The following is a 25,587-nucleotide window of genomic DNA, read 5'->3' as shown; positions in this document are numbered from 1 at the left end:
AATTCTGACAGCCCACGCCCATGTTCTCCTCCTGACCATTAGATGGCTGAGCTGATTGGAAACCAGATACAGACGAGCTTATCCCCTCTTAAAATGACCCTGCAATTAAATTCTTTGTAGTGTTTAACCAGTAAGCACTTTTATTGTTGATTTTGAATCCATTAAGACTACATTATGTTGGAGTATAAAACTTTGGCTACATCTCCCACATTTGCATGCAGGCATTACATTTGCAAGGTTTTCTCAGAAAAATGGAGCAGGCGCATAAAATGCATAAAGGTTATATGATTATAACATGGAAGCAGCATGTCAGTTACAAAAATTTGTACCACGTGTACCAGTAACAAACCCACACTCCCATGTAAAATGTCTTTGTCCCTCAAAAATCCAACTGCTTCCTCTATCCCTCATCTCCATGACCCGGCTGTCTATCAGCCCGCATCCCCACTGTTTCTGAAAACACACATCTTTTTCTAAAAAAACTCTAGTACAGTACATTTTTTTGCCTTAAAAACAAACCCATTTCTTCTTCACTACCCCCTCCCCCCCAAATGAAAAATCTATCATAATCTACACATCTGTTCAAGCACTGTTACATGTTAGGAATCTCTATTGCATTATTCAAAAGTATCAGATCAGTAACAAGCTTCTAAACAAACTAGGATGACCAAAAAATCCCCCTTCCCCCAAAACTAGAGAACTGAAAATGCTATACTGCATTATCCCACTTGCATGCATGTATCCTGAGCCACCTGTATTTATTCGCCTTAAGCCCTTTTTAATAAATAACTGTCCAGCAGTAACATCCAGAAGTGTGCCGTCTCCTCCAAATTAAACTCTATATTTACAGAAGTAGGGCTGCTTTTTCAGTGAAATGTGTTTTTTTAAAAAACAAAACAACAACAATAAAACCAGCAAACAATTAAAGAGAGAAAGCATATTACTGATCATGTTATCTAAAGACCAACAGGAGTAGAAAGCATTAGGAGCACCAGGTGCACATGCATTTGAACTGGTACAGTTCATGAAATAATGTCATTCATTGTTATGCTCACTCATTCAGAAGAGGAGCTGATTCTTTTCCTTTCTTCTTTTTCCTTTTTACATTTAGGACCGTCTGCTCTGCAGGCTACTCCCACAGATGGCAATACATGCACTGAGGTCGAAAGATGGCCATAAATATGCTTTGATCAATGTGGTTCTGTATCAGCTTTAAACACATGGGGTTTCCCTCCCCACTGCTTTGCGCCTTGTGTCCTTTCACATCTGTGCTAAGTGTAAGCCAAAGTTCCCCCGAATCCACATTTTTCTCTTGGGTTTGGGGAAGCATTTTGGCAAGTTTCAAACGATGCTATGCGCTGAGAAATACAGGGGAATCATCCCACATGAGAACATTTCTTAGCAGTGTAACTACTGCAATCACAACTGACATACAAGCATACCGAAACTAACATATTGACGTACCAAGCCAGTTAGAGGATTTTGTCCCTTCATTTATTCTGAGCCAGCTCTCAGCTGACAGACACCAGTATTACTGCCTTGACTTCAGTTGGCCTATGTTGATTTACACTAGGTAAGGATCAGGCTCAACAGATGGTAAGATAACAACCAGTTTCTCCTACTGCATTGTTATAGTGCCTGAGATCGCTGCAAACAGATATGTTTCTACACAACCAAAAGGCCTTTCTGTAGACAGCGCAGTATATTCACTGTCCCCCACTTTGCAAAGGCAATTCAGTACAGGTTTGCTTTTTCTTTTTCCCACTTCACTGGCAAACTAAACCTGCAGTACTCCCATTAGAGAGGCTGCAGTCAAAACTTCAGTTACACACCAAATGCTTAATTTTATATAGTGAAAATACTGGGAACACTATTTATGCTGAGTCTGTTTTTCAAATTCATGGTGCTTCCTGCTTTATCATATACGGAACTGATTACCTGGAAGCCCAAACCGCTCCTATCCTCACTGCACTTCCAAGTTATGCAAAAAATGTTAGTACCGGTACTCTCCGCAAGACTGGCTATTTCAGCAAAGAAGAATAGTCTCCTCAACTGCAAACAACAGGCATGTTGGATGTGTGATTGTGAGAAGCCCTCCCTAAACCAACACCTCCATTCTCACTGGAAGCGAGTCAAATTCTACCAACATCAACATCAATGCAAATTTGCAACAACTCTACTGACCCCCTCAAGATCTGTACAGGTGCAAGACAATACAAAATCTGGTTCCCAGGCTTTTTCATTAGCTAAAGTTTACTCCTGACCCATCAATTCAACTTTATTAGCAGATACTAACTCCGTAAGCAAGTTTTCCCTTTTACTATTACCTCATTTGTGAGCTCCACCGTTGTTTCAATCTCATCACTGCCTGCTGATAAGAGACCTGGCACCTACAGAGCAGTTGTCTGCCCCGCTCCCACAAACAGCTAAACCTCAAACGCCATGTTTTGTCCTGACAGGGGAATCGGTTTTATTACCCTCTGCCATTTCAGTTCCTAGTTAGCATTTGTTAGCTAATTATTTTTAGACAGCCAACATGAGAGGCTGTTAGGTTCAACTGTACATACGCATTACAACTGGTCTTAGAGACAGCAAGTTTGTTTCACATAGGCTTCCACACAACCAAAATAACGTCAGCCAAGAATCTCTGCTTGTAAAGCATCTTTCCTCACATCCAGGTCCCTACCCTCTCACTGGAGTCATCCCGTTCCTTTCACTGGTGTCAAATGTGGAGCTTCACCAGAACTGCAGCGGAAAAACTGACATGTTTTAGTTTCACCTTTCAACTGAAAGAAACAGAGATAATTAAGTGATTGTGTGTTGCACTGGCTGCAAAAGGCCTTTCCATTCACAGAAGGGCTACTCTCTGAGCAATTTTGGAAAGGAAGAGAAACCAAACAAAAACCTACACAGTTCCCACATGCAAACGCAGACACACACACACACGTACACACACACTTCTTTCTCCTCCAAACAGAAATCCATTCTTATGGACCAAATTATACAGACCCTATTCAAGTGACTAAAAAGAATGAGGATAGGGTTGAGTGCATCCCAATTCTCCTTTCTGATAACAACGAAGTCACAGGTCACCAAAGTACTTGGGCATAAGGATGTTCCTCTTGACCTGCAGGACATTTTAATGCATGCAGAAGTGCTTTGCTGGCTCAGGCCTAAATTAGCAACAGCTCCAAGGCCAGCTGGCACCCATGAGTGTGATTCCACTACCTGCACCAATAGACATGAGGTAAGAGCATAACTCAAGAGAGGAGAGCAGTGCAAGAGGAGAAAGAGGCTCTGTGGTTCTTCTGAGTTTATCTTTGACAGCCTCAGCTGCATACACACGGCATGTCACAGTGATCAGCATAGACTAATGAGAGCTTGGTATGGTGTTCTGCAAGTGGGATTTCCACTGGAAATAGTAAGCCTGATTTCTGTTTGTACCAGTGCAACTTTATATGCCTCTAACAACTGCACGAAGAGGCCTTAAATCTGGAGTAACTACACAATGCAGTTAATGTTTTATCTTAGACTTATGTGCCAGTAACTACTGTGATGTGCTACACACCCACACCTACACACAGATGGAGGGATAGGTATATGCTGTGTCATAATACAACATAAACATTATTTCTACAACTATCCTAATAACACAGCTAGTGCCAAAGCGAACCAGCACAGGGATTTGCAGCCACCCTCTCAAATACAATATGATAGGTAGTGGTGGAGAAAAAGCAAGCTCAGGTGTTATTTTGAGTCACTAGGGAATGATCTGGGCACAACCCACTCAGGTGTTGCTTAATGAACACTATTCATGGGCTGTCCCACAATCCCGCGTCAAAAATTCCCACCTCTGTGTGGGTGCTCATATCACTTTCTGATGACGCACAGAATTGAGGTCATGGGTGAGCAGTCACTATGTTTGGGAAATGCTCTAGCCAAACATTATCTAAAATAGAGATAAAAGCTCAAACCGACACATCACGCCATGCCTCTCAACCACAGGTAGACTGTAAGGTTACATACTAGTGGGATCTGGGCTGTCTAAAGAAAGAGCTCCTCATAGAGGAATTCACGTTTGAATCACAGGAGGATCTAGTTCTGCTTGGCAGTAAGATCAAAAGGAAATTTATCTAATTAAATAGCAACGAAATCAGTCCCTCAATGCTGCTGATATAAATAACACATGCTGTTCACCTACTACAGCATTCGTGCTCAAATTGCACATATATTTGCTCCATTTTGGACCATGTTTTCTGCAAATGAAAACTAAACACCTAGCCAAAATGTTTTTCTCAAAATTCCTCTGAACTTTGGACAAATCTGAACCCAGGTCTGGAACAAGATTTGGATTTCTAGAACCAATATCTGTCCTTCAGTGGCTACCCTATGCAACCAAGTCTAAACATAGGCAGAGATGGCAGGCTCAAAACTGATTTTCTCGGGAGAAAAGATACCCCTCTTCTATGCTAGGTTACTGTTGCTAGATTATTGGCACATAGTCTCATTTTACCTCATTATTGTTTTAGTTGTCCTATAAACTTTCATGGAAATTCGACCTGCAGAACCAAAGGCAGAAAGTTATCTTTGCAATTATTGTTCCATATTAACATCTGGATGCAGTATTGTTGCAGGGAAAAAAAAGCAAATTCCTCAACAAACTATGTTTAACCAACTTGCAGGTGGCAGCTATCAAAATCAACTGATGCACATGTACCAGCTAAAGTTATTAATGAATGATCTGACATACCAAGTCAGACAAATGTCATATGTAAATAGATCTTCAAATGTATACATACAAAAGCTGCTACTGTATCTAGATGATCATTTTGGTTTGTTTGTATACCCCATAGCTCTGAATCTATCCACTGAATGTTTACTCAGCACGTGTGGTATAAATATATTCATACACTAAAATTGACACATGGCAATTTTTCTTTTTTTTTTTTTCTTTTTTTGCTGACCAGCAACAAATTCTGATATCTTTAACTGTAAACCAATACTCAATAAATATGCCGTGTTCAGCAAAGGGACATGTTTTGTCGATGAGGGTTTTGCTGCACTCTAAGCCATGGGCTGTGGGGGTGGGCGTGAAGGAGGAGGTCCAGGAGGTGCTCGGGATGGGGGGGGTCCAGGAGGAGGCTGCCTGGAAGGGGGCTGCAGAGACACGGGAGGAGAAGGATTCCTTGGAGCATTGTTAAGTGGCACATCATCACGCCGTGGCAGCTTTGGTGGTGGGCTGTAAGGGGCAGAGGTTCCATCCGATTTCACTCGAGTGAAGTTTATGCATCTTCCCTAGAGGAAAAGAAAAATTCATTATTCATAAAAAGCAGGTGTTTTGACTCAGCAGCAGCTAACCAAAAGGAGTACAAGCAGAGGGGCCAGGCTGCATTTAGAGATCTTCATCCAGTATGATTCACCAGGTCCTAGACATAACATTCAGACCATGGTGTCCTGAAGGTCAGCACTGGAAACCAATGCTTTCCTTGGGTTTCAGAGCTCCTGCATACAGAGAATAGCCTGGGACTGGTTTAAACCAAAAGGTAACCCAGTGTGATTTTGCTCACACATGCCCTCTGCTCTGCTACTAAGAGCTATGCAGAACATGCCTGAAGCCACAGCTCCACCAAAGTGATCCCTGCCTTGGTGGGATCCCTGACTGACAAAGCTGTGATTGAAAAAACTGGTGTCAGAGACAGGATTATACCAGAGGAACAACCTTAGCAAAGATACTATCTGTGGCTTTCCTTTTCATTGTGATGCTAGCCTAGCTGGTGTCCATACTTTCAACACTATACTGGGATAGTACATCTGTCTTCTGTGCTCCAAATGTAGATGTGACTTCCCCACAAACACCAACAAGGTGTGGGACTTGCACAAAGGACTCTCCAAGGAATGAATTTTCAGAATGGATGTGGGATGCAGGCAGGCAGGATGGACCTGATGGGAGAACTAGGGATGGAGATTTTAAAACAGGAGTAGCTTGGGTTTGAAAAAACACCAAGCACTGGGGATGTCCTAGTCAATTAGTGGCTAAATGCAAATACATCAGGGTTTTCTTTAGCCAAAACAAAGCTTTGCATAGGTTCACACTAACCAAGTGCTGGACAGTAAGAGACACAGACAGACCCCAAAGACCACCTAGGCTTTTCTGTGGGGAGCAGCCAGAGGCTTCTGGGCACTTCAAAACTGGTATGACAACCTCAGTCAGACACCAAGGTTTCTGCTGTCTGCTGCGCTTGTTCCTCCCCACGACCCCTAAAAGTTTTGTTACAAACTGACCCACTATTTCTGCGGAGGCCTCATGAAAACCTGCAGACACAACCTTGTGTGAGCAGATGCAACACTTGGCATCACTGTCTCCACCTCCTCACCTAGGGATGTGGGAGATGCTTATGCAAGAACCCAGCTGCCACAAGCAGAAGCCTGCCCCTGGAAGTCAAAAAGGCCTCTCATCATCATGTACAAAGGCTGGCAACAAAGACCGCCTGAAAACGCAGGAGTGACACCGCCAACACCCCATTTACAGGAGCTGGGATGTGGTTTCCAAATAAGTAACTGTGGGCTGGAAAGTACTCATCCCATCAGTGATGAACTCCATTTGCCACCACCTTGTCTTTTGCGCAGCAGGCCTGTTTTGTTCTATGTAGCAATCATCTTAATGAAAATGGCCTCTACACTTCAGGATGGAGGGGAATGTTACCTATTTCTCTCTTTTCAAGGCAAACACTAGCTGGGAGAAAAAATAAAAACCCCATTTGGTTTGTTTGGAAAATATCTGTCCCAGAAGGCATCTACCCTCCACTGCTTTTAAAGACCCACAGAGCCATGATGCTGATGACAGCCAGAGGTTTAGGTTGCATGCTGGAATCAACAAACCAAATTCAACTCACGATTATGCCAACATCCCCCAAGCAAAATTCAAAAAGGACTCCAGATTTGGCAAAGCTTTTCTCAGAGCTAAGCAGCTGTGAATCACAATCCCCACAGCTACCAATGGCTCTGGTAACAGGAAAATATAAGAACCCACACGAATGACAGATTGCTGCTAGCTCAGTGCTGCCTGGCATGAGGAAACTGAAGGTGTTTAGGGAATGGGGTGAGTTTCTGTGGCAACTCCACAAGTGACAGTTTACTGTGGAATCCAGGCAAATGCCATCCCAGCTGAACCACAACTATCTGTTTTGTTAAGTGACTTCCAATGCCTGCACCTTCGTTCATGAAAACGATTTCTTTAAAAAGAAAAGAAGAGAATCACTTCAGCCTATGGCTTCTCTGAAGAAAGACAAGCAGCATATCAAGAGAAGATCATGTAAGCTGCAAAGAGCTCAGAAAATGATTCAACAAAGGGTACCACCCTACCACTTAGATTGGATGGCTCATGGCTTCACAAGTTCAGCTGCATCCAAGAGCTGTTTGAATGGGCATGTTGTTGCCTGTACGTAAGACATACTTAGTAGTTCTCAGTCCCAGCTTTTACCATCACAATTCACCACTGCACTTGAACAACAGCCTCAAGAAGGACAAAATCCCCTTTCTAAAAATCCAAGCTTGTTACAGCAGACTTTGGTTACGAACCAGGCTCAAGGCAATGCTATACTGGGGCTAGAGCCTTTGCACAGAGGCAAAGGGTAAAAGCCAAGGTCTTAGTTACTTCTGCAATAAAGATAAACCACTGGATCAAAGAAACCCAGGTCGATGCTTTGCTCTACTCCACAGAGCTCAAGTCCTCACCAACATGAGTTGGTACACCACCTGGCATACTGCGTCTAGCTCTGGAGTCCTCAGCACAGGAAAGATATGGACCTGTTGGAGCAGGTCCAGAGGTGGGCCAACAAAACGGTCAGAAGGATGGAGCACTATCCTGTGAGGACAGGCTGAGAGAGTTCACGTTGTTCAGCCTAAAGAAGAGAAGGCTCTGGGGAGACCTTGTTGCGGCCTTTCAGTACTTAAAAGGGCCTCATAAGAAAGGTGGTGACAAATTTTTTAGCAGGCCTGTTGCAATAGAATGAGGGGTAATAGCTTTAACCAAAAGAGGGAAGATTTAGACTAGATACAAGGAAAAAATTTTTTACGATAAAGGTAGTGAAACACTGGAAGAGGTTGCCTGGAGAGGTGGCAGATGCCCCATCCCTAGAAACATTCAAGGTCAGGCTGGACGGGGCTCTGAGCCACCTGATCTAGTTGCACATGTCCCTGCTCATTGCAGGGGGAGTTGGACTAGATGACCTTTAAAGGTCCCTTACAGCCCCAACTATTCTATGATCCTACGATTCTATAACATTGCAGTGAGCAGCCATCCTTGTCAGCTATTTGTCTTCTGCTGCGCTCTATTGTATTCAGAGCACACTTGGAAATTCAGCAATATTTACTGCCATGCAATGAATGTTACAGATATATTTAACAGCTGTACTGCAAATACGTGTAAGAAAACTCAGCCTTGACATTGATAAAGTTAGGAATTTAGAACAGATAAATAACCACGTAAGACAAAAAAACAAAAACAAAACCAAAAAACAAACAAACAACAACAACAAAAAAAAAACCAAAAAAAACCAAAAAAAAAAAGAAGAAAAACCTGCCAGAGGTATTCAGATGAGATGTACCATATGGGGAAGGAAAAAATAAAAAATTAAGACCAGGACAATCTCCCTCATAGTAAATGCAAAGCTGCAAACCCAACACTAGTGCTTTTGCCTACAAGCCTTTCCTGCCTCTCTGTTGTGTCTCTCTCTCAAACATCAATTCCAAATATATTCATAGTCTATAATCAAAGGGGATCCCATAAATCTGTTTGCATTACTTTCACTTCAGTTAAAGTGATAGGCGACGTCAAACTGCTGCCAGTTTCTGCCACACTCGCTGATTTGTCAGACAGATGGGTAATTTAAAGGCCATGCGCCGCATTGTGTCATGAAAAATACGGTTGGGTTGGGAGAGTCTGACAGATAGGGGCTCGGATGATCGATGTATGTATTGTGACACTTCCTCACAAAAGAATATTGGTGTTAGCCTACAATCTCATATATCAAAGACTTCTGGTGAATACTGGAGCAAATCCTCCTGAGCACTTCAAGCAGCCATTGATAAAACGAGGCCGAACTCTTAGCCAGTGTTAGGATTAACAGACAAAAGGGAAAGGAAGGAACACATGATAATAAATCACAAATCTTAGCTTGGACTTATCAGGCATATGTCATCAAAGGATTTCTAGGTTGAAGAATTAAGCCCTCCACTCATCATACTTTCCTTATAACAGAGTGCCACAGCTATTCTACCTAACATGCACATCCCTTTGGGGTTAGTTTATGAAAAAAAATCCATGATGTTTCCCAAATAAACATGCTAGACATGGGTTTTTTTAATATTTTATGTTTGAAAGGATTAAGTAGTTTCTTCTCCAAAGGCATATAAAGGCTTTTAAACCATAGAGAACATGGACAGAAATCAGGTATCCTGCACGCTCACCAATGCTCTCCCTGCACAGGGGATTAACAGGGATTAAGAGCCACCAGCCACCACCACTTTAGTGGTGGTAATAGTATTTTTTTTTTTCCCTGAAACATGGTCTACACAAAGTGTTTTAGGGAAGGAGTCAGAGTTGCAAGATGCATTAATACCATGATGATCTCATGCACAACAGCTGTCGGGAGCTCCTTTATTGTTTTCTAGGAAGCAGATGATCTGCGTAAATCCAGTTCTGTCTGGTTTCAGCCCCGCTCCCAGTACAGCATCCCTCAGATGGTGCGACCCGCACCGCGTACTGTCATTCAGGCACCAACTGAAGGTCAGCAATGTGCCATATGGAGTTACGCCCTTACTTCAGCTCACATCTGCACAGTCTTCCTAATGCACAATTATTTTGCCTCCCCATATGGCCATCCACTTGTTAGGCTCTTGTTATGCTGCTTGCCAAATTGCCTTTTCAAAAAGTACAGATACTGAAGCAGCGGGATCCGCCCTTGTCCCGACTCCAGCTTTTATCCCAGTGTAACAATCACATGTGCAATTCAGGCACTTTGTACTTCTAGGCAATGCCTCCTCGACCACCTAGGATGTGGTTTTGTGTGTGGTTTAAGAGGGGGGAAGGAAGAGAGGAACCTCTTGAAAGCCACCGCATCTTGTTTCTGGGCTACTTTCATCACAGTGCTCAGTATATCATTCCCTGGTGCTTGTTCACCCGAAATCTTTAGCTACTACTCAGCAAGTTTTCAACGGAAAGGAACAACTGCTAAAAGAATCCAGGCAATTCAAAGAGTGCCATGGGCAAGTCTCTTCACCCATGATACTGAGAGCACTACAGCAAAAAGAATTTAAAAAATCCACCCCATCTGCCAGTAGCTGTCCCTTTCCTCTGTTCATTTTAATACGTCCATTGGTGTTTATTTAACAAAAATCAAATCCAGTTTTATCTCTGTGCATGCCAGAGTGTTTGCATACACAAAAGCATGCCCATTTCTTATTTTTAGCCGCATTAGTTGACCTAATAAAAAGATATCCTTCCTGTTACAAATTCCGCTTGAGTTTTCATTCACTCTTGGCTTTGCCTATGGAGTCTCAGTGCTGCAGTTCTGACTAGCAAAGGAGGGTATCTGACTGAGGATACACTTGAACATTTACTGAAATTTCTTGGTCTTTGACTTTGCAAGAACATGATACTTGCCTTTACATTTTAGAATGGATTCAAATAAAAATCATTGCTTTAAAGTTTGAGCATAGCAATCCAAGACGCTGGACCACCAAATTAAAAAAGTAAACTAGCTGCCAGTCAACAGTATTACATTTAGGATGCTGAAATTTGAAATAAACATAATTTCCTTGGGCTCAGAGTAGTCACATTTCTCCCCAGTTTTGTTTACGGATGTCACTGGGATGACTCTGCCAGTTTTGTATGGACATGGTTTGTCAGCATGTAGCTTTGCTTCCTAAAGTTCACTGTAAAAGTGGAGCTCTAAAACTCAAAAGAACAGATTTAGGGTTTTAGGCTGCCTACAAAACCACAAAAGCGAGCATCTACAAACAGTCAGAATCACTTCAGCTAAGTGAAGGTTTTGATCCACACACCCAGAAACCAATGGGATATATACCTTTAGGATTAGTGACTTTTGCAAAAGTTGAATCTTGGAAAAATTAGAGGACAGGACAAACCCCATCCTCTAATAAAGAACAAAAGTGTTCTAGCAGAAACAGCTACACCGAGTATCCTAAAACAGCAACAGTATGGGAAACTTGTTTAACAAATGTATTTATGAATGAGGTAGATTATGGATACAGTAATTTTATAGAGAAAGCTGAACAGAGGTGGTACAGAGTTCCCACTATTCGAGTTCCCTGGGCAAGTGTCAGGATTAGCAGCTGGCTTCTCAGGAGCCAGGATCTGTGTGTATCAGGCTTTGCCAAAAGCTTCCTCACACTGCACTGCTTCATGCTGACTGTGCGCTGAACATGTCACGGCTCATTAAAACCTTCACGGATTTCCTGGGAATTGCACTGATTACCCTGCAGCATACAGGCTAGAAATTAGTGAGCTGCTGAAACAGTTTGTCACGTAAAACCTAAGCCTGCCTGGTTTTCAGGCATATTCAAGTAACTTTTACTAACTCCTACTCTTACATTTGGGATTCAGATAGTGTTTTCGTGTTTAAAAATAAAGAATTACAAATGTCAGAAACTCCCATATCAGCAGTTTGGTGGCTGATAATGCTTTCAAGTCAATAAATGTGATTTATAATTAATTTATAATTACATTTAACAATTTAACCATTAATTTTTACTCATCACCATTAATTATGCTGTGGTTATTGCATTAATCATTAACAATCAATTTATTATCTTGTAATTAATTTTTATATGAAGCCATTTTCAGTTTTTAGGTCTCAAATCAAAACATTAAATATCAACATAAAATATTTGTTTACATGAGAATCTGATTCTTCACATATCTTCCAGTTGTCCTAGAAGTCCTCTCTTGTCAATAACAATTTTTTGGTGACCTATTTGGCAGCTCAGCATTGATGCCTAAAATGATGTCAATCCAAAACTATGAAGAGATAAGAGAAAAATGGGGTTGACTTGAAGAAAGAAAGATTTTAAAAGTAAGGTCCAGCAAAATGGCAGTGTCCAACAATGAGAATATAATTATTATTTTCTTTAGTGCTGCTTTCAAAAAGGAAAATCCGTTCAGCCCTTTCTTTATCCAGTGTATTATTTGACCTCTTTATAAGTGAACTCATATAACTTCTGCTCCCTCCTTCTGTGATGGAGTTACTGGAGGGGAAGGAAATCACTGCATTGTGAATCACTCATATTCTAACAGTGAGGACCCTATTATGGACCAGTGAGGACCCTATGCCTTAGGTACATCACAGAGTCAAATTGAAAATTACAAAATGACGAATGCAAATGCACAAGGACGATTCAAGGAGTAGCAGAAAACTTTGTTTGCAGCACAGCATGAGCGAGGTGGAATTAGACTGAGATTTAAGATGTGGGAGGTAACACAATTTTAAACAAGACACACCTCCTGCCCCAGGAAGGGGCAGTGATATTTAAAAGCAGCTGAGGCACATGCCGATCCTTCACACAGTCCACACCTTATAAGCAATTCTTGTGCCTTTTCTCCGACTTTTTAGCAACCAAACTAAACTGCCCACAAGCCTTTGGTCACTAGTTCACTGGCATAGCCCCAAGGAGACACATCACAGAAAGTTAGTCCCTACTTCAGAAGCCCTAACACCCAAGTGACAAACGAGAAGATAGCTGCATACAGGCTGTTAGCAGAGCACACAGTGACGAGACACAGCTAAGCAATGCCTTGGACTACTGATATTGTTGGAGTAAAACCTGTTGGTGTAGCCAAGACATGGCCCACATTGCTGCCCAGAACATCTAGGCGAGAGCTGAGATGCTCGAGTCCCTCTCACAGATGCAAAGAGAGACCAGCTTTGCTTTGTAAAGGGACTGGGAGAAGAAATTCTTCAGAATCCCAGTGTGCCCTCAGGCGCCCTGGCTACAGGAGGCAAATAGCTGAGAAAGTAGGATTTATGGGGTGGGAAAGGGAGGAGAGAGCACAGGAGCTCTTCTTTTTACACCAAGTGTGTGATAACCCCATCCAGGGGATCCCCCAGGGGACAACGGAAGGGGGTTGCCAGGGCAAACGCACAAACAGGCCCATGGCATGCACTGCACCTAACAGTGGCAATAAAAGTCATCTTTCGGTTCACTTGCTGGCCAAGGAAAAAGCCAACAACCAAGAGACTTCATTTTTCAGGTAGAAGAAATATGTCAAAATAAGTTTCATTTGGGCTTGAAACATGTATGTTGTTCAATCCAAAACATCTTTTCTTTGAGTTTCGGAGGGAAAAGGTGTTTAAAAAAAATTTAAAATATTCACACTTTTTCAAAGGTATATTTTCCACTTTAGCTAATTCCACTAACATACAAAAATACATACAAACCATCTAAAGAAGCAGTTTTTAGCGAAAACAAAGAGAGTAATCTGGAAAACAGTGTCCAGATCTACTAGGGAATTATGATACATATACGAACTCTTTTGCAGTAAGGTTAATAGCTGCAGTGTCCCAGGCTACTGTAGCTTCTTTAATCAGAATATTGAGAGTTGAATACAATCAAGTATTGATAGGTTCCCAAGACATGCACATCTGCAGACACTACTCCTCAGTTCACAGTCCCAACAGTGCATGGCACTGCTTGAAACCAGGGATGGGTCCTCTGGGAGCAGTCTATTCAGTTAGTTTGAAGACCAGTGCAGGAATACGCTCAAGAGAAGTGGGTTACTTCCAGTTTTGCCCTGGAGAAACCAACCAATACTGAGGAATCTGACAGGAACACCTCAGCCAAGAAAATCAGCCTTTTAAGCTAGGATCAGGACCCTTCAGCAAAATAAACCTTGTGCTGAGCACATCCCCACCATTCAGCTCTCACACGCCTAATACCGCTTTTCCAGCTTAGGCACACAAGGGAAGTGACACAAAGAGCCCAGCCCAGTATTGAGGACAGGGCTATTCAAATAATTTGTATCACAATCCATTCATCAGGGAGCTGCATGTTGTTTCCAGCCCTGCCTTAGCCGGAAAATGCAGCAAACGGCTACAGACACCTCCTGAAAGAATGGCCAGAGTCACAAGATATCTTGCAGGAATGCACAAAACATCACATGTCTTGGACCTTGCTGAGATTGTGGCTGAAGTAATGCACAGTGCAGATCCGTAACATTGTTGATTCTGAGCCCTAAAAGAGCTGAAGTGGTAAAGGGAACAGAAAAGGATAACACTAGACATAATAAAAGTTAAGGTCTATCAGGCATACTTTATACTCAGTACCTATCTCAAAGTACAGTCACGCCAGACCAAATCCCACCCAAACCTGAGAAAAATATCTTAGCCTAAACCTACACTCAAAACACACAACTTACTGTCTTCCCCTTTTCTGACAGTTTTTATGGATGAGGCTCCCAGAGTGGAGGAAGTGAGGAGAGCCACTATCAGGTCATGTCATCTACACAAGGTTATGCAGTAACTTCAGGGGAAAAAAAAAATGGTATTTACAAGTTCAGGACTCGTGACTCACATCCCTTGTTTTAACCACAGCACCACACATTTCCACACTTGAATGCTGACCAGACTAGAATGTGGTTCAAGAAAAAAAACCAAACAGTAGTTGGTTTGCAAAAGATTTTTCTCTTTCCTTTGGCATTTTCAGGGAAAAGGAGACTGCATTAGTCCATCACCTCAAATAGGGAGGGCTTTGGAGCATAGCAACAAGAGCAACAAACATTTGCTGGGTGCAACAGGCTCAGCCTAGAGGTACTGGCGACTTGCTGGGAGGAGCAAATTAGGCCACAAAGGACCATAACTGGTCTTGCTCAAACTATAATTAAGTGTCATCGTGCTTTCCAGCGTGAATTGTTTGATTGTCTCTTTGGAAGCAAGCTAGGATTATGGCAAGCACAGAGGAAGAACACAATGCTCTTCATCCACATAGGGTATAGGACAATGATGGAGATTCTCAGAGAGATTTCTGGTGAAAATGGTTATTATTTTAACTTGCCTCAGACAAAAATGTAAGATCCTGGCCCAGATCACAGACAAGCTGCCTCTTTGTTCAGAGTCTGGAAACAGATACAAGTACCCCCAATCCATCTCTGGGTAACTGGCCCCTAAATGGCTCTGCAGCTACCCAGAGCACATAGATGGGAAACCCACAGTTCCCAGGTTCCTCTGTGCTTATCTTACAAGGATTTTCTTCTCTGGGGATGAGACTCATACAGTTCATTATCAGTGCTTATATATTAACAAAGCACAGAAAACCTCTCCTCCTCCAAAAAAGCTCTTAAGTTGGATAGAAGAGTTCTTTGGGACACCACCACCTTAGTATTTCTAGGAACGAACACACCAGGGAAGCAACTCAAGTACTGAAGTCCTGACACGGATCTCTCCTTCCCATTTCATGTATGCTATAGAGACCTAACACTCTATGCAAATATATCCTTGCCACATTTCTCCCATGCAGCTCGACTAGTCTATCAAGTACCAGCTCTGCATTTTGAAGTTACTCTTTTCCATGCGCACCCCATTGCCACCTCTCTCATACAAACTCTGTTATATACCCTGGTCTCCACTTACCTGAGACAGTGGCCTGTCCCCCAGTAGCAGAAAAAACCCAGGCACACCTCCTTTCATTTTTCAAAGCTCTGCTCCACTCAAGAGTGCCTGGCCTTTAGCATTGCGAGAAGCAACATGGCTCTTGGTAGGCTTTGCTTTAAAGTTTCTGTATATCCCACTCCTTAATGTTCTCAGCCAGTGAAGAATGAGGTGTCTACTTGGGTAATTACGTTCCCCAGAAGTGACCCAAAAAAGAGGGGAAAAGTAGGGATATGGTCACATGCCACAATTTAAAAAAAACAAAACAAAAAACAAACAACAACCCCCCCCCAAAAAAAACAACAAAAAAACCCTAAAAGGCAGAAAGATCTTAAAACACTGCAGAAACCACCAGTGTTGCTGCAAAGAGCACAAAGTGCTTGCAGTCTTGTTGTTCCAGGAACTGTTCCTATCTGAGGCTAAAACTGGCATATAAAACTGTAGGATTTATTATTGACCTGATGTTTATGTTCAAACCAAGATTACGTTAAAATTAAGATCTGTCAGACATAGCTCAAACTCTTCAGGCTGGGTAGTATATTTGTGTTACTTGTACAATGGCACACACAGTCATTTGGGTTTTCTTCTGGTACCACAACATGAACCACCATAGTTTATACAAGAACAGAGTCATCCAGAACCACAGCTCCTCTGTATAGAGCAATGATGCAATACCTTTTGATCTTTAGTTATCACTCTGGCCAATAAATTTAGTATGAAGAATAGTATTAATACATTAACTTACACAGTGTTTTTTATTTCTAAAGCTCGAACACTTTCAGAGGAAGGTCACAGCATTACTCAGTTTGCGTACAGGGGAACAAATTCCTGTGTAGTTACCAGAAGTGTGAAAGCAGAGAGCTAAGGAAGGCTGGCTAGGTTCTGGACTGTCACACAACTCAGAAGGCAATGAGGGATGTACAGCTCCCAGTAATCCAACTGAAACAAGGAAATGTGAGGTTCAGCACTGATCCAGGGTGCTGCCAAGAAACAGATAAACACATTGTCTGCAGCATATTTGTTCACTCGCATGGGCACATCATGGATCTGTACATGCAGTCCTAATAAGCAACTGCATGCGCATTTGAGTACTTGTCTTTTCAAAAGAGATGTACCTTCAGTTGTGGGCTTCCTCCTAAGCCCCAAGATAGTTACCTGACTTGAAGTCAGGCCTACACAGCTTAGTACGATTAAATACGACTGTGGAGCATCAACGAAGTGCTGCCTGGAAAACTGTGATAACAACACGTGAGAGCTTGTTCCCCCAAGGCAGACATGTCAGAGTTGCAGTTAACAAGGGACTAAGTCACCAGTTTTTACCCCAAAGTCACATTCCCTATAAAAAAACAACCCTGAGAATTAGACCCGATGAACATTTTTCTTTACCATAAATATCAAAGAAATATCAAAGCGGTACACATGCTTTAAGAGTAGCAGAAAAACCCCCTGTCTACCTAACAGAGTCCATCTATGAAGTGCTCAAAGTGCTGTTAGGAACATGGTCTCACCCTCCTAGAACTTACTGTTCATCTAATTTATCACTGTAGAAGTACAGTACAACAGTAGGGAAGAACAACTTACATCACCTACAGCCAGGGTCTCTGAGGTGACAGCTCAGTGCCTTAACCACAAGGCCAATCCTTCTTCACATCCTGTTGTGTAGCCTGTGCTAAGTAGTACCAGCCCTGGGATTTGTACCCATCCTTCAGAAGAGCATCTTGTGTCTGTTGTTACTGAGCATGCCTCCAGTTCCCAAAGATGAGGATACACTGCTAGTTCCACCTAGGGGAAGAGAGGCAGTGTCTACCCCCAAGGCCCATCTGTGAGTTCTTCTTCCATGTCAGAAATAACGTGATCCTGGCACAAGTGAGAGGTAATGCCAGTATGGGGGCTTCTTGCAGGACAGGAAATTCATTTGTCACCAATTATATATTTCCAGCTGCAGTGCTCAGCACATCCTGGGAACCATGCATTACGACAGTAGTCCCACACCAGGGAGCTTTTTTCCCCTCAATGTCGTGCCTCCTACAGCAGGAATGAACCTTAGAGATACTGGTCTCCTTTGCAAAAAGCAAAAAAAGTAAAACAGATGCTACGTGCATCACATTTTCAATGAAAGTGACAAAGTGAGATCACCTACCGTGGCAGGCGATGTTCCCATCTCTTTAATTTTTCATCAGCTTATGAAGGTAATTGGATCCAGAAAGGCTAAGCAAAGGGAGAAAAGCCCCAGAAACAGGCAGCAGTCTCTGATGAATATAGTCTGAAGGAGCTCAGTGCTGCTTTTCCAGCACCCCCTGTAGCTCTGCCAATTACTACTTGGGCGATTACAACACATCTCCAAGCAAGTGGCAGGTGAGCCTGTTAAAGGCCATTACTCAGTCTTGAAAAGAACTAATTAGTATGAGCTCCAAATAGCACTGATACCTGGGCAGCACGGAGTGACAGGCTGGTACTGCCCTCCCCATGGGCTGCATTCAAACTGCTGACCACCTGTGGGCAGCAGACAGAAAATAATTACTAGTCATTAATAATCCATAGGCTTGATGTCGCACCATTCCTCTGGGGAGTCCCAAGTGCCTGGCAGGCCTTAACTAAACCTCACAGCTGTAAAAAAAAAAGTAAATACTGTGTTCTCATGATTATTTTGCAGTTGGGAAAAGTAAGGTACATAGATGTCACTGTCAGTATTACAAGGATTCACTCAAAATTTGAGGGTAATCTGACCTTCTGAGCTTTAACAAACCTATCAGATTATGAGTGATTACTTTGAAAGGGATGCACAGAATAAGGAACCCAAATACTCCTGTTCTTCTAATTTCAGAGGCTGGTGTTTAAAGTTCCAGCTGCCATGCCTTGTTCAAAGTCACACAGTGACTCAATGGTGAGAACGTGAAGGGATCCAGGAGGTCCTGGCTTCACATATGACCAGCAGCTTATAGTTTGTGAAATTTTCAGCTGCACAGCAGCTTTTTTTACTTTCAGTTTTATGGAATGAAAAAGGGAAAAAACAAACTTTCAGGTTTTTGTACAACAGCCTGCTTCCAGTCCCTTTCCCCAAGAAAGAGCTTTGCCTGTGCAAAGGGTAGTACTGCTAAAGCAGTGCTTTTTTCTAAGTAAAGTCCCACGAGTATATAAGGGAGATGACAGTAAAATCCAGTCTACACTCTCACTCTGTTGCAGGTAATTTTCAGTGACAAAAATGAGATCACTTTCTACAGCTTTAAAGTAAACAAGAGCAATTCTGCCCAGGGGGAAAAATGTAGGGTTTTTTCAGTTGAGGTTTTCGGTAAACCGAGCCTCTGAGAATTTCCTGTGACAGTATGTGCTGAAATGCAAAATAGAATGGATTTGCTGAAAGCAGCAACTAAGCAGACCATTTGAAAGAAGCATCTCACCTTCCTCTCTGCACATATCGGGGCTTTTAATATTTACTTGCTAGCATTGGTAACAGACCCACTTTCGATCCATGAGGCCAAGGGGAAGAGCTTCAAAGTTCCCTTTTGCAGAGACTACTGACAACCTGCCCCACAAGCTACTGTGGTTTCTATGAGATGCTTCTAGATAGCCAGATGTTAACATTTCCCAAACTCCAATCTTTATAGCAGCCACCTGCAAGTTCATAACCAAGCTCAGGAGAACACCAACACAGAGGCGATGGGGAAGTCCTCAAGGCAGCCTGAGCATCACATAGCTCGCCAGGCCTTGTGACCACTCTGACATGCTCTCTGTTGATGGATGAGCAGAATGTCCCCACCTCAGAGCCATCAATCCCTTTGTTGGGCCAGAAGAGTAACTGCTGGTCCTTTAAGCCCCAAATTTCTCAGGGAGGAAGGGAAGAATAGCAGCCTAGCTCTAAGGGAACCATCACTGCAATAGTAGCACAAATGCTTATCAAGGCTGAAGCCTTTGTACATTACTGCAAGGAAGAAAGCCCATTGATCTGCAGGAGAGCTGCTAGCCCCTTTTTCATCTCTTCTCTGATGATGATGCTGTTGAAGAGCTCAGCAAAAAGCCATCCCACAAATAGCAGCGTGTCTGCTAATGATGGGGTAGAGCTAAGTATGTGTTTATCCCTTGCTGTCTCATCCTGGTGCAATAGAGCCTCCTGCCAGGGGTGACCTGCAGAAGTCAAGTGAGCAGGGTCCTGTGACCCTGTACTGAGGTATTTGCCAAACTAATAACCGCCGATTTCAGTGGTGGAGCTACGACATTATCTTGAATGGAGACCACGTGGAGGAGCTGTCTGCAGAGCCAAGCCAAACACTGCAGGCCCAGCTTTCAGGAGAAGGGGCATCAGAGCTTGTGCTTGGCTGGTTTTCTTTAGTCAGTTCCGAAAAGCGCCTGTGACTTTAACAACCAGTTCTACTAATACAATCCTGTTCAATGCTGCCAGGTCATCTTTTTCTTGAGAAATCCCTGCCATGCTCTGGAAAGCACCAGCCAGGACAGGGGAGCTCTCAGGAGCCTCAGCCAGCTCTGCAGCAAAGCCATACCCAGGGCACACTCCTACTAGCAGTTCTGTTCCTGCAGCATGAGAAGAACAGGGGAAAGAAGCTGGTCACCAGCCCATCAATCTCAGAGGGCAGGACTGCAGGGCACCAGTCTGTCTCATCAAGGGTAGGTGTAGGCAAATAAGGACTGATAGAGACAGCAAGCAGAGGAAGAAAATACAGAAGGAAACAGAAAGGAATGTCTAGGGCAGGAGTCCAAGGGGGTCACAGGCAGGGAAAACAGCAGGTGGTTTGGGAAAGGCAACAGGATCATGATGAAGGAAGAAATGAGGATGGGTGGACAGCAGCCCTGGCTACCTAGAGCAAAGGGCAACAGAGTCCCTTGCAGCAGTCGGCCCTCTATTCCTGCACACACACTTCAGCCTGTATTTCCACTGTAAGACTCTCGCACACACTCTGGAATGGATTGTACCACATGAAGGCTCAAAAAGTATGAACAGTGTCACTTTTAATTTCACTTCATGATGGGAGTTAGGGAGAAGTCATGTTTTGAAAACCTGGGGCATCAATACTGCCATCCTGTATGTTCCGCAGAGCCAAAAAGAAGAGGGCCATGTTTTGGGGGAAGATGCTGAACAGCTCTGAGAAATATTTAACTTTTTTTCTTTTGCTTCTAACAAAATGAGATACATCAGCAAATCAACCAAAAACATTAACATATTTTGGTTTTCACCAAAACTATCAAGGAAAGTTTTTGCACAAGTATTTTTCAGATTTTTGGGGGCACAGAAAAGCTCCCAAACCAAAGTACTCATTTTCAGATGATGAAAGAAAATACATTTTTCAAGAGAGTTTTAAAAGAGCGTTTTAATGTAAAAAAATTATCTTTTGATATCTTTCTCCTGTGCCAAAATCTTTGTGAAAAATACAGAGAGAAAAATACTGTGGATCTTCTTTCACTACTACAACTAGTATGTTCAGTGTACAGAAAAAAAATGTTTTGCTATAATTTCCCCCAATGGCTACAAAAACTGAACATATGCCCAACTGCAGCAATAAAAATGGAAACTGACAACTTTTTTTTTTTAACGGAGGTAAATTGAAACAGAAATTTGGAAAAATGTCACTTCAGTGAGTTATCTTGTTGCAGTGGGAAACAACCTTTATCTCTGTTAATCCTTGAAAATGTAAAAATAATAATTTGATTGATTTTAGGAAATTCAGAGACAAGAATTTTCCGGGTTCCAAATGCCACTCCCAAAACACAATTAAATTGTGCGTTCCTTTTGCCTTCTGAGCTCTAAGTTTTCCTAAAAAAATCAAGACAACTATGAAATTACCTTAAAATAAAATAAAAAATAATTTTAAAAAGGCAAACCAAAAGACCCAAAGAACTCTTCCCCCTTCATCACAAAAAAACCTCAAAACCCCACAAAGCAAAGCAATCCCCCTCTCCGAGTTCACCACACAGTCACTGGCCTCTGGATGGTGCAGTCTGGAAGAACACGGTGCACCGAGGGACGTCAGGCTGTATTTTCATGTCTACCCAACAGTAAACTAAAATCAGTCCATTGCTGTCAGCACACCTGTACAGAAGTGGCCTTGTTCTGGTCAGGGCTGGGTCGAATGGGGCTGTGGGCTTGCTCCTGGGGCTGTGCTCGGCACAGCCAGAGCTCCAGGCTCTCCATGCTGCTAGTCACTCATAGCACTGACTTGATTTCCCATTCCTCAGCCACAAAGTAAGCAATTGCATGCATGTATACTCATATATACTTATGTGTATGTACATTTATACTTATACACTTCCCCCCACCAAAAGCCTAACTCACAAGCCGTCAATTCTTCACCAAGGGATCACTACTAGAAAAGTCAAGCAAACAATAAATAATAACCTTGCTCTTTTCTGTGCTAGCTTTCTCCGTGAAATGCAGGCCTGTGATATCTTTTTTTTTTTTTTTTTTTTTTTTTTTTTACAGCAGAGGATATCTAGTCATTTTCTTGCTTCACTTTCAATATTCTTCAGCTTTAGTTAATTTCACAGGCCAGGGAACAGAGATGATCCTATTCTTCCACTGAATCTGACTCAATAGGATTCTTTCCAGCCTATTTCCCAGATGTACATTTGATTTTCTAATATTCTCCCTGATACAATAATCCTTCAGCTTGCTCAGTTTTACATTGCCTCTTTTGAGTCCCTTGTCCTCCCCACAGCAGAGCTGGAAGGCAAGGAACTGAGGATCCCTGTTTGGAGCCAGCCCCCTGCATGCTTCTCAACCACACAGGCTAACAGAGGCCCTGTTGTGCTCTGCACTGATAGAAATGTCCCAACCGAGGGAGTGAAAGGCAGAGGACAGATTCATATTATACAATGTTAGCGCTATCAAAATACAGCTGGGCCTAAAGAGCCTATTCACAAGCTCTAGATCGTGCTTAAAAAGTAAATAAGGTGTCTCAAGCACAGCTGCCTTGAAAATGCAGCTTAGTGTAACAGTTAAAACCATTTTACAGAGTAGCATAGGAAGCTGAGTCTGTTCTCTTAGTTTCCTTGCACACCAGAAGAAAAAGGGAAGAGACTAAACTTTAAATACTGAAGCTGCATGTTTGGTTAATAACTAGACAAATGCCCTACCAGTATTTTCCCCAAAAGTTGGAGGGATGTAGCATATTTGCTGTAGATGATGCAAATTAGCAAATTAGGGCTGCTTTTTAAGACTGTTATTAGCTGTAAAAATCATCCAGGCAGACAAGCACAGCACAAGGGCCTCTGCACTACTCCTACCCCAAAAAAAAGCACTTTATGGCCTCTACTGCTGTAACTCTATAACCCCTTCCCCTGAAAGCAAAGGCGATGAAATGTATGGACTGTGGCCAGAGAAGGGCCACAGGGGAGAGAAAGATGGTGTCTCTGCTTGGTCCTCCTGTTCCAAAGCTCCACTGCAGAAAACCAAATCTGAAGGTACAACAGCACTCAATTCTTATGAAGTTGCCCCCAGAATAACAAGATGGAGACAACTGTAACAGTGCCAGGCTCTCACAGGGAAATCGTGAGAGAGCTCTGAACTAAACTATTGTGAGTGACTCAGGGGCAGCACACAGACATCTCTGTAGCTCTGAAAGGCACAAACTCCCTGCATCCCCCCAGGAGGAATCTACTCCTGACATACGTTTGGCCAACAGACTTTATCAAGGCAGGAGATTCTTTCTGCTATATATAGGATATAACTGAGAATTGTGTCTTTGTGCAGAATTCTACAGAAAATTTATTCTTTAACTTTGTCATAATTTGTTTCTTTGTCATACGCACAGTTCACAATTTCTCTCATTAATCATTTAAATCTATTATCAAATCTGAGAAGCATGTTCATGAATTTGGATGGGAAGAATAATTACTGTTGTAGAACAACTACTGCATATTAAATTCAAAAGCAGCAGTCCCCCAGAACACACAAATAAAGAACCTATCCTTTAACTACAACATGCGCGCCCAGAAAAAATGCTAAGAACTTATATGGCTGAAAAAGGCCTCATACACTACTGTGGCTGGCCAGTTTCTTCCTCAGTCTTCTCAAGTCATCCCAGTGGAGACATTACTGTCGACCTTTTGGGGCAATACTTTTAAATAGATGCCACCACAAACATTTTGGCTCATTTTGAAGTCTCTGGTTCTTGTGACAAATTTTTAGCCTTAGGGTAATGTGAAAAGCGACAAGCTCACAAAAAAAAAAAAAAAAAAGGAAGAGAAAAAAAGAGATGGGGTTGTTGCGGCGTGGGGGGAAAGCATTGCTGCTGCTAATAGAGAAGTGACATGCCAGTGTGTTTGTGATACCTTACCTTGTCCCCTGGCTGCGGTCTCATGAGAGAGACTTGATCATAGCCTCGTCGAACCAAAGCCCACAGTGCATCAAGTTTTCCCTGGAATAAAAAAAAAAAAATTAAAAAAAATATATGACATACATGACTTGACTAAGAAATCTGGGGAAAACAGCATGAGATTAAAGTACAGGTGAGCTGACCCAGCCTTTCCGTATTAAACTGTCTGCACAAACATTGCTTCTGTGCCCTCGCTCTCTGTATACTGCTTATCTAGACAGAAAAAGAGACCTCAATGGGGTAACATGTACCTGATATGCAATGGGCCAAATTCAGCCTGCTCGAAACTCACTGAGGATGACTGTAATTTCATGTGAACAACTCCCCTAAGAGGTATATTAGACAGGTGTTACATTAACAAAAGGCTGAACAATAAAAGTACTGTACTGATGGGAAGCGAGCTGGAGTATGGACAAACAGCCTCAAGATTACCTACCCAGGCAGGCTTTAAAATTCACAGGTACTTTCAAGACAATAAATTCAAACACTGTAAACTGATTTGTCAGCATGGTGGGGAGGGGGGCCTCATCCTACAAAGCACTGGTTTGGCACACAGCCACAGGTTTCTGGGATGAGCATGGTATGCTGCTCCCTTGGCCTGAGCTAGCCCTCCAGCTTCCTTCCCTGTAAGTGGAGATAACAGCTCAGCCCTGCCTCAAGGGTTGTGTGAGGATACATACATTAAAAGACAGGGAGACACCAGATACTATAATGACACAGGAGAAACGGGAATGAAAGTGTGGAGAGACTGAGCGACTTGCCCAAAATCAAACACTACATCTTGTGGCTGAACTAGAGGGGAACAGAGCTGAATCCCAACCCAAGGCCTTAGCCACAGTGCAATCAAAGCAAGGATGGGGCAGTTTATCTGATCCTTTTTATATGCTGCCTTCACATGGCACAAAACAGCACCCCTCTCTCCACCCTCCCCTATGAGTTATCTGATATTGCAACCCAGGCTGTGCAAAAGTACCTGAAAAGGCGTGAGCCGAGGGAGGGAAGATCTCTGCTCATGCCTTCCAACACCCTCCACTCTTCCTCAAAAAACTGTGGTGACACAGTGCCAGGTGAAATGCAAGTTCCAAGATACAGACAAAGTTCAGGGTTACTGGCCATTTTTGTAAATAGGCTCTCACAGCTCTGGCATAAGAAAAACTGCACTAAGGAAGCACGATGTAGTAACATGAGTGACATAAAAGTCTTGGTAAAACTGAGGGGGAGATGCATTACCTTGATCGGAGTGTACCATTTCCGCTGGGAAGGTGGTTTTCGTACATGAGGCTTTTTTGGCTTGGGTTCCCATGGCTCATACTCCTGTTCTGGCAACTTAATAATAGCATTTTTGGGCTTCTCCAATTTTGCTCCTTCCTCCGTTGACCCCTTGTCTCCCCATCGCACCTGAAGTCAGGAGAATACACCGTAAGAGGAGACACTACTGCAGTCCCCACCAGCAGGTTGTTTTCACAGACATTAATCTAGTTCCCATCAGATGACCCAATGCCACCAGGCATGAAGCCACATTGATGAAGGCACCAAACTCCCACTGTAACCAGAAATACACATTTAAGAGTCAAATAGTCTCACTCTACTTGAACCACTAG

General features: G+C 42.8%; 1 protein-coding gene across 1 annotated transcript in view; it reads right to left on the bottom strand.

Annotated features, from left to right (window-relative positions):
• Positions 1-134: 134 nt before the first annotated feature.
• The window catches only part of ANTXRL (ANTXR like), a 62,864-nt gene continuing 37,411 nt past the window's right edge, over positions 135-25,587 (bottom strand). Inside the window, exons 16-18 of the mRNA XM_063339072.1 lie at positions 25,217-25,384; positions 23,948-24,028; positions 135-5,295 (exon numbers count right to left, since the gene is read on the bottom strand). Of these exons, the coding sequence (XP_063195142.1) occupies positions 5,065-5,295; positions 23,948-24,028; positions 25,217-25,384 (480 nt within the window). The 3' untranslated portion in view covers positions 135-5,064. The remainder of the gene's footprint in view (positions 5,296-23,947; positions 24,029-25,216; positions 25,385-25,587) is intronic.

This window comes from Chroicocephalus ridibundus, chromosome 6 (assembly GCF_963924245.1).
Source record: "Chroicocephalus ridibundus chromosome 6, bChrRid1.1, whole genome shotgun sequence".
NCBI classification, from domain to species: Eukaryota; Metazoa; Chordata; class Aves; order Charadriiformes; family Laridae; genus Chroicocephalus; species Chroicocephalus ridibundus.
Note: the sequence above shows the minus strand (reverse complement) of the source record. Positions and strands in the feature narration are given on the sequence as shown.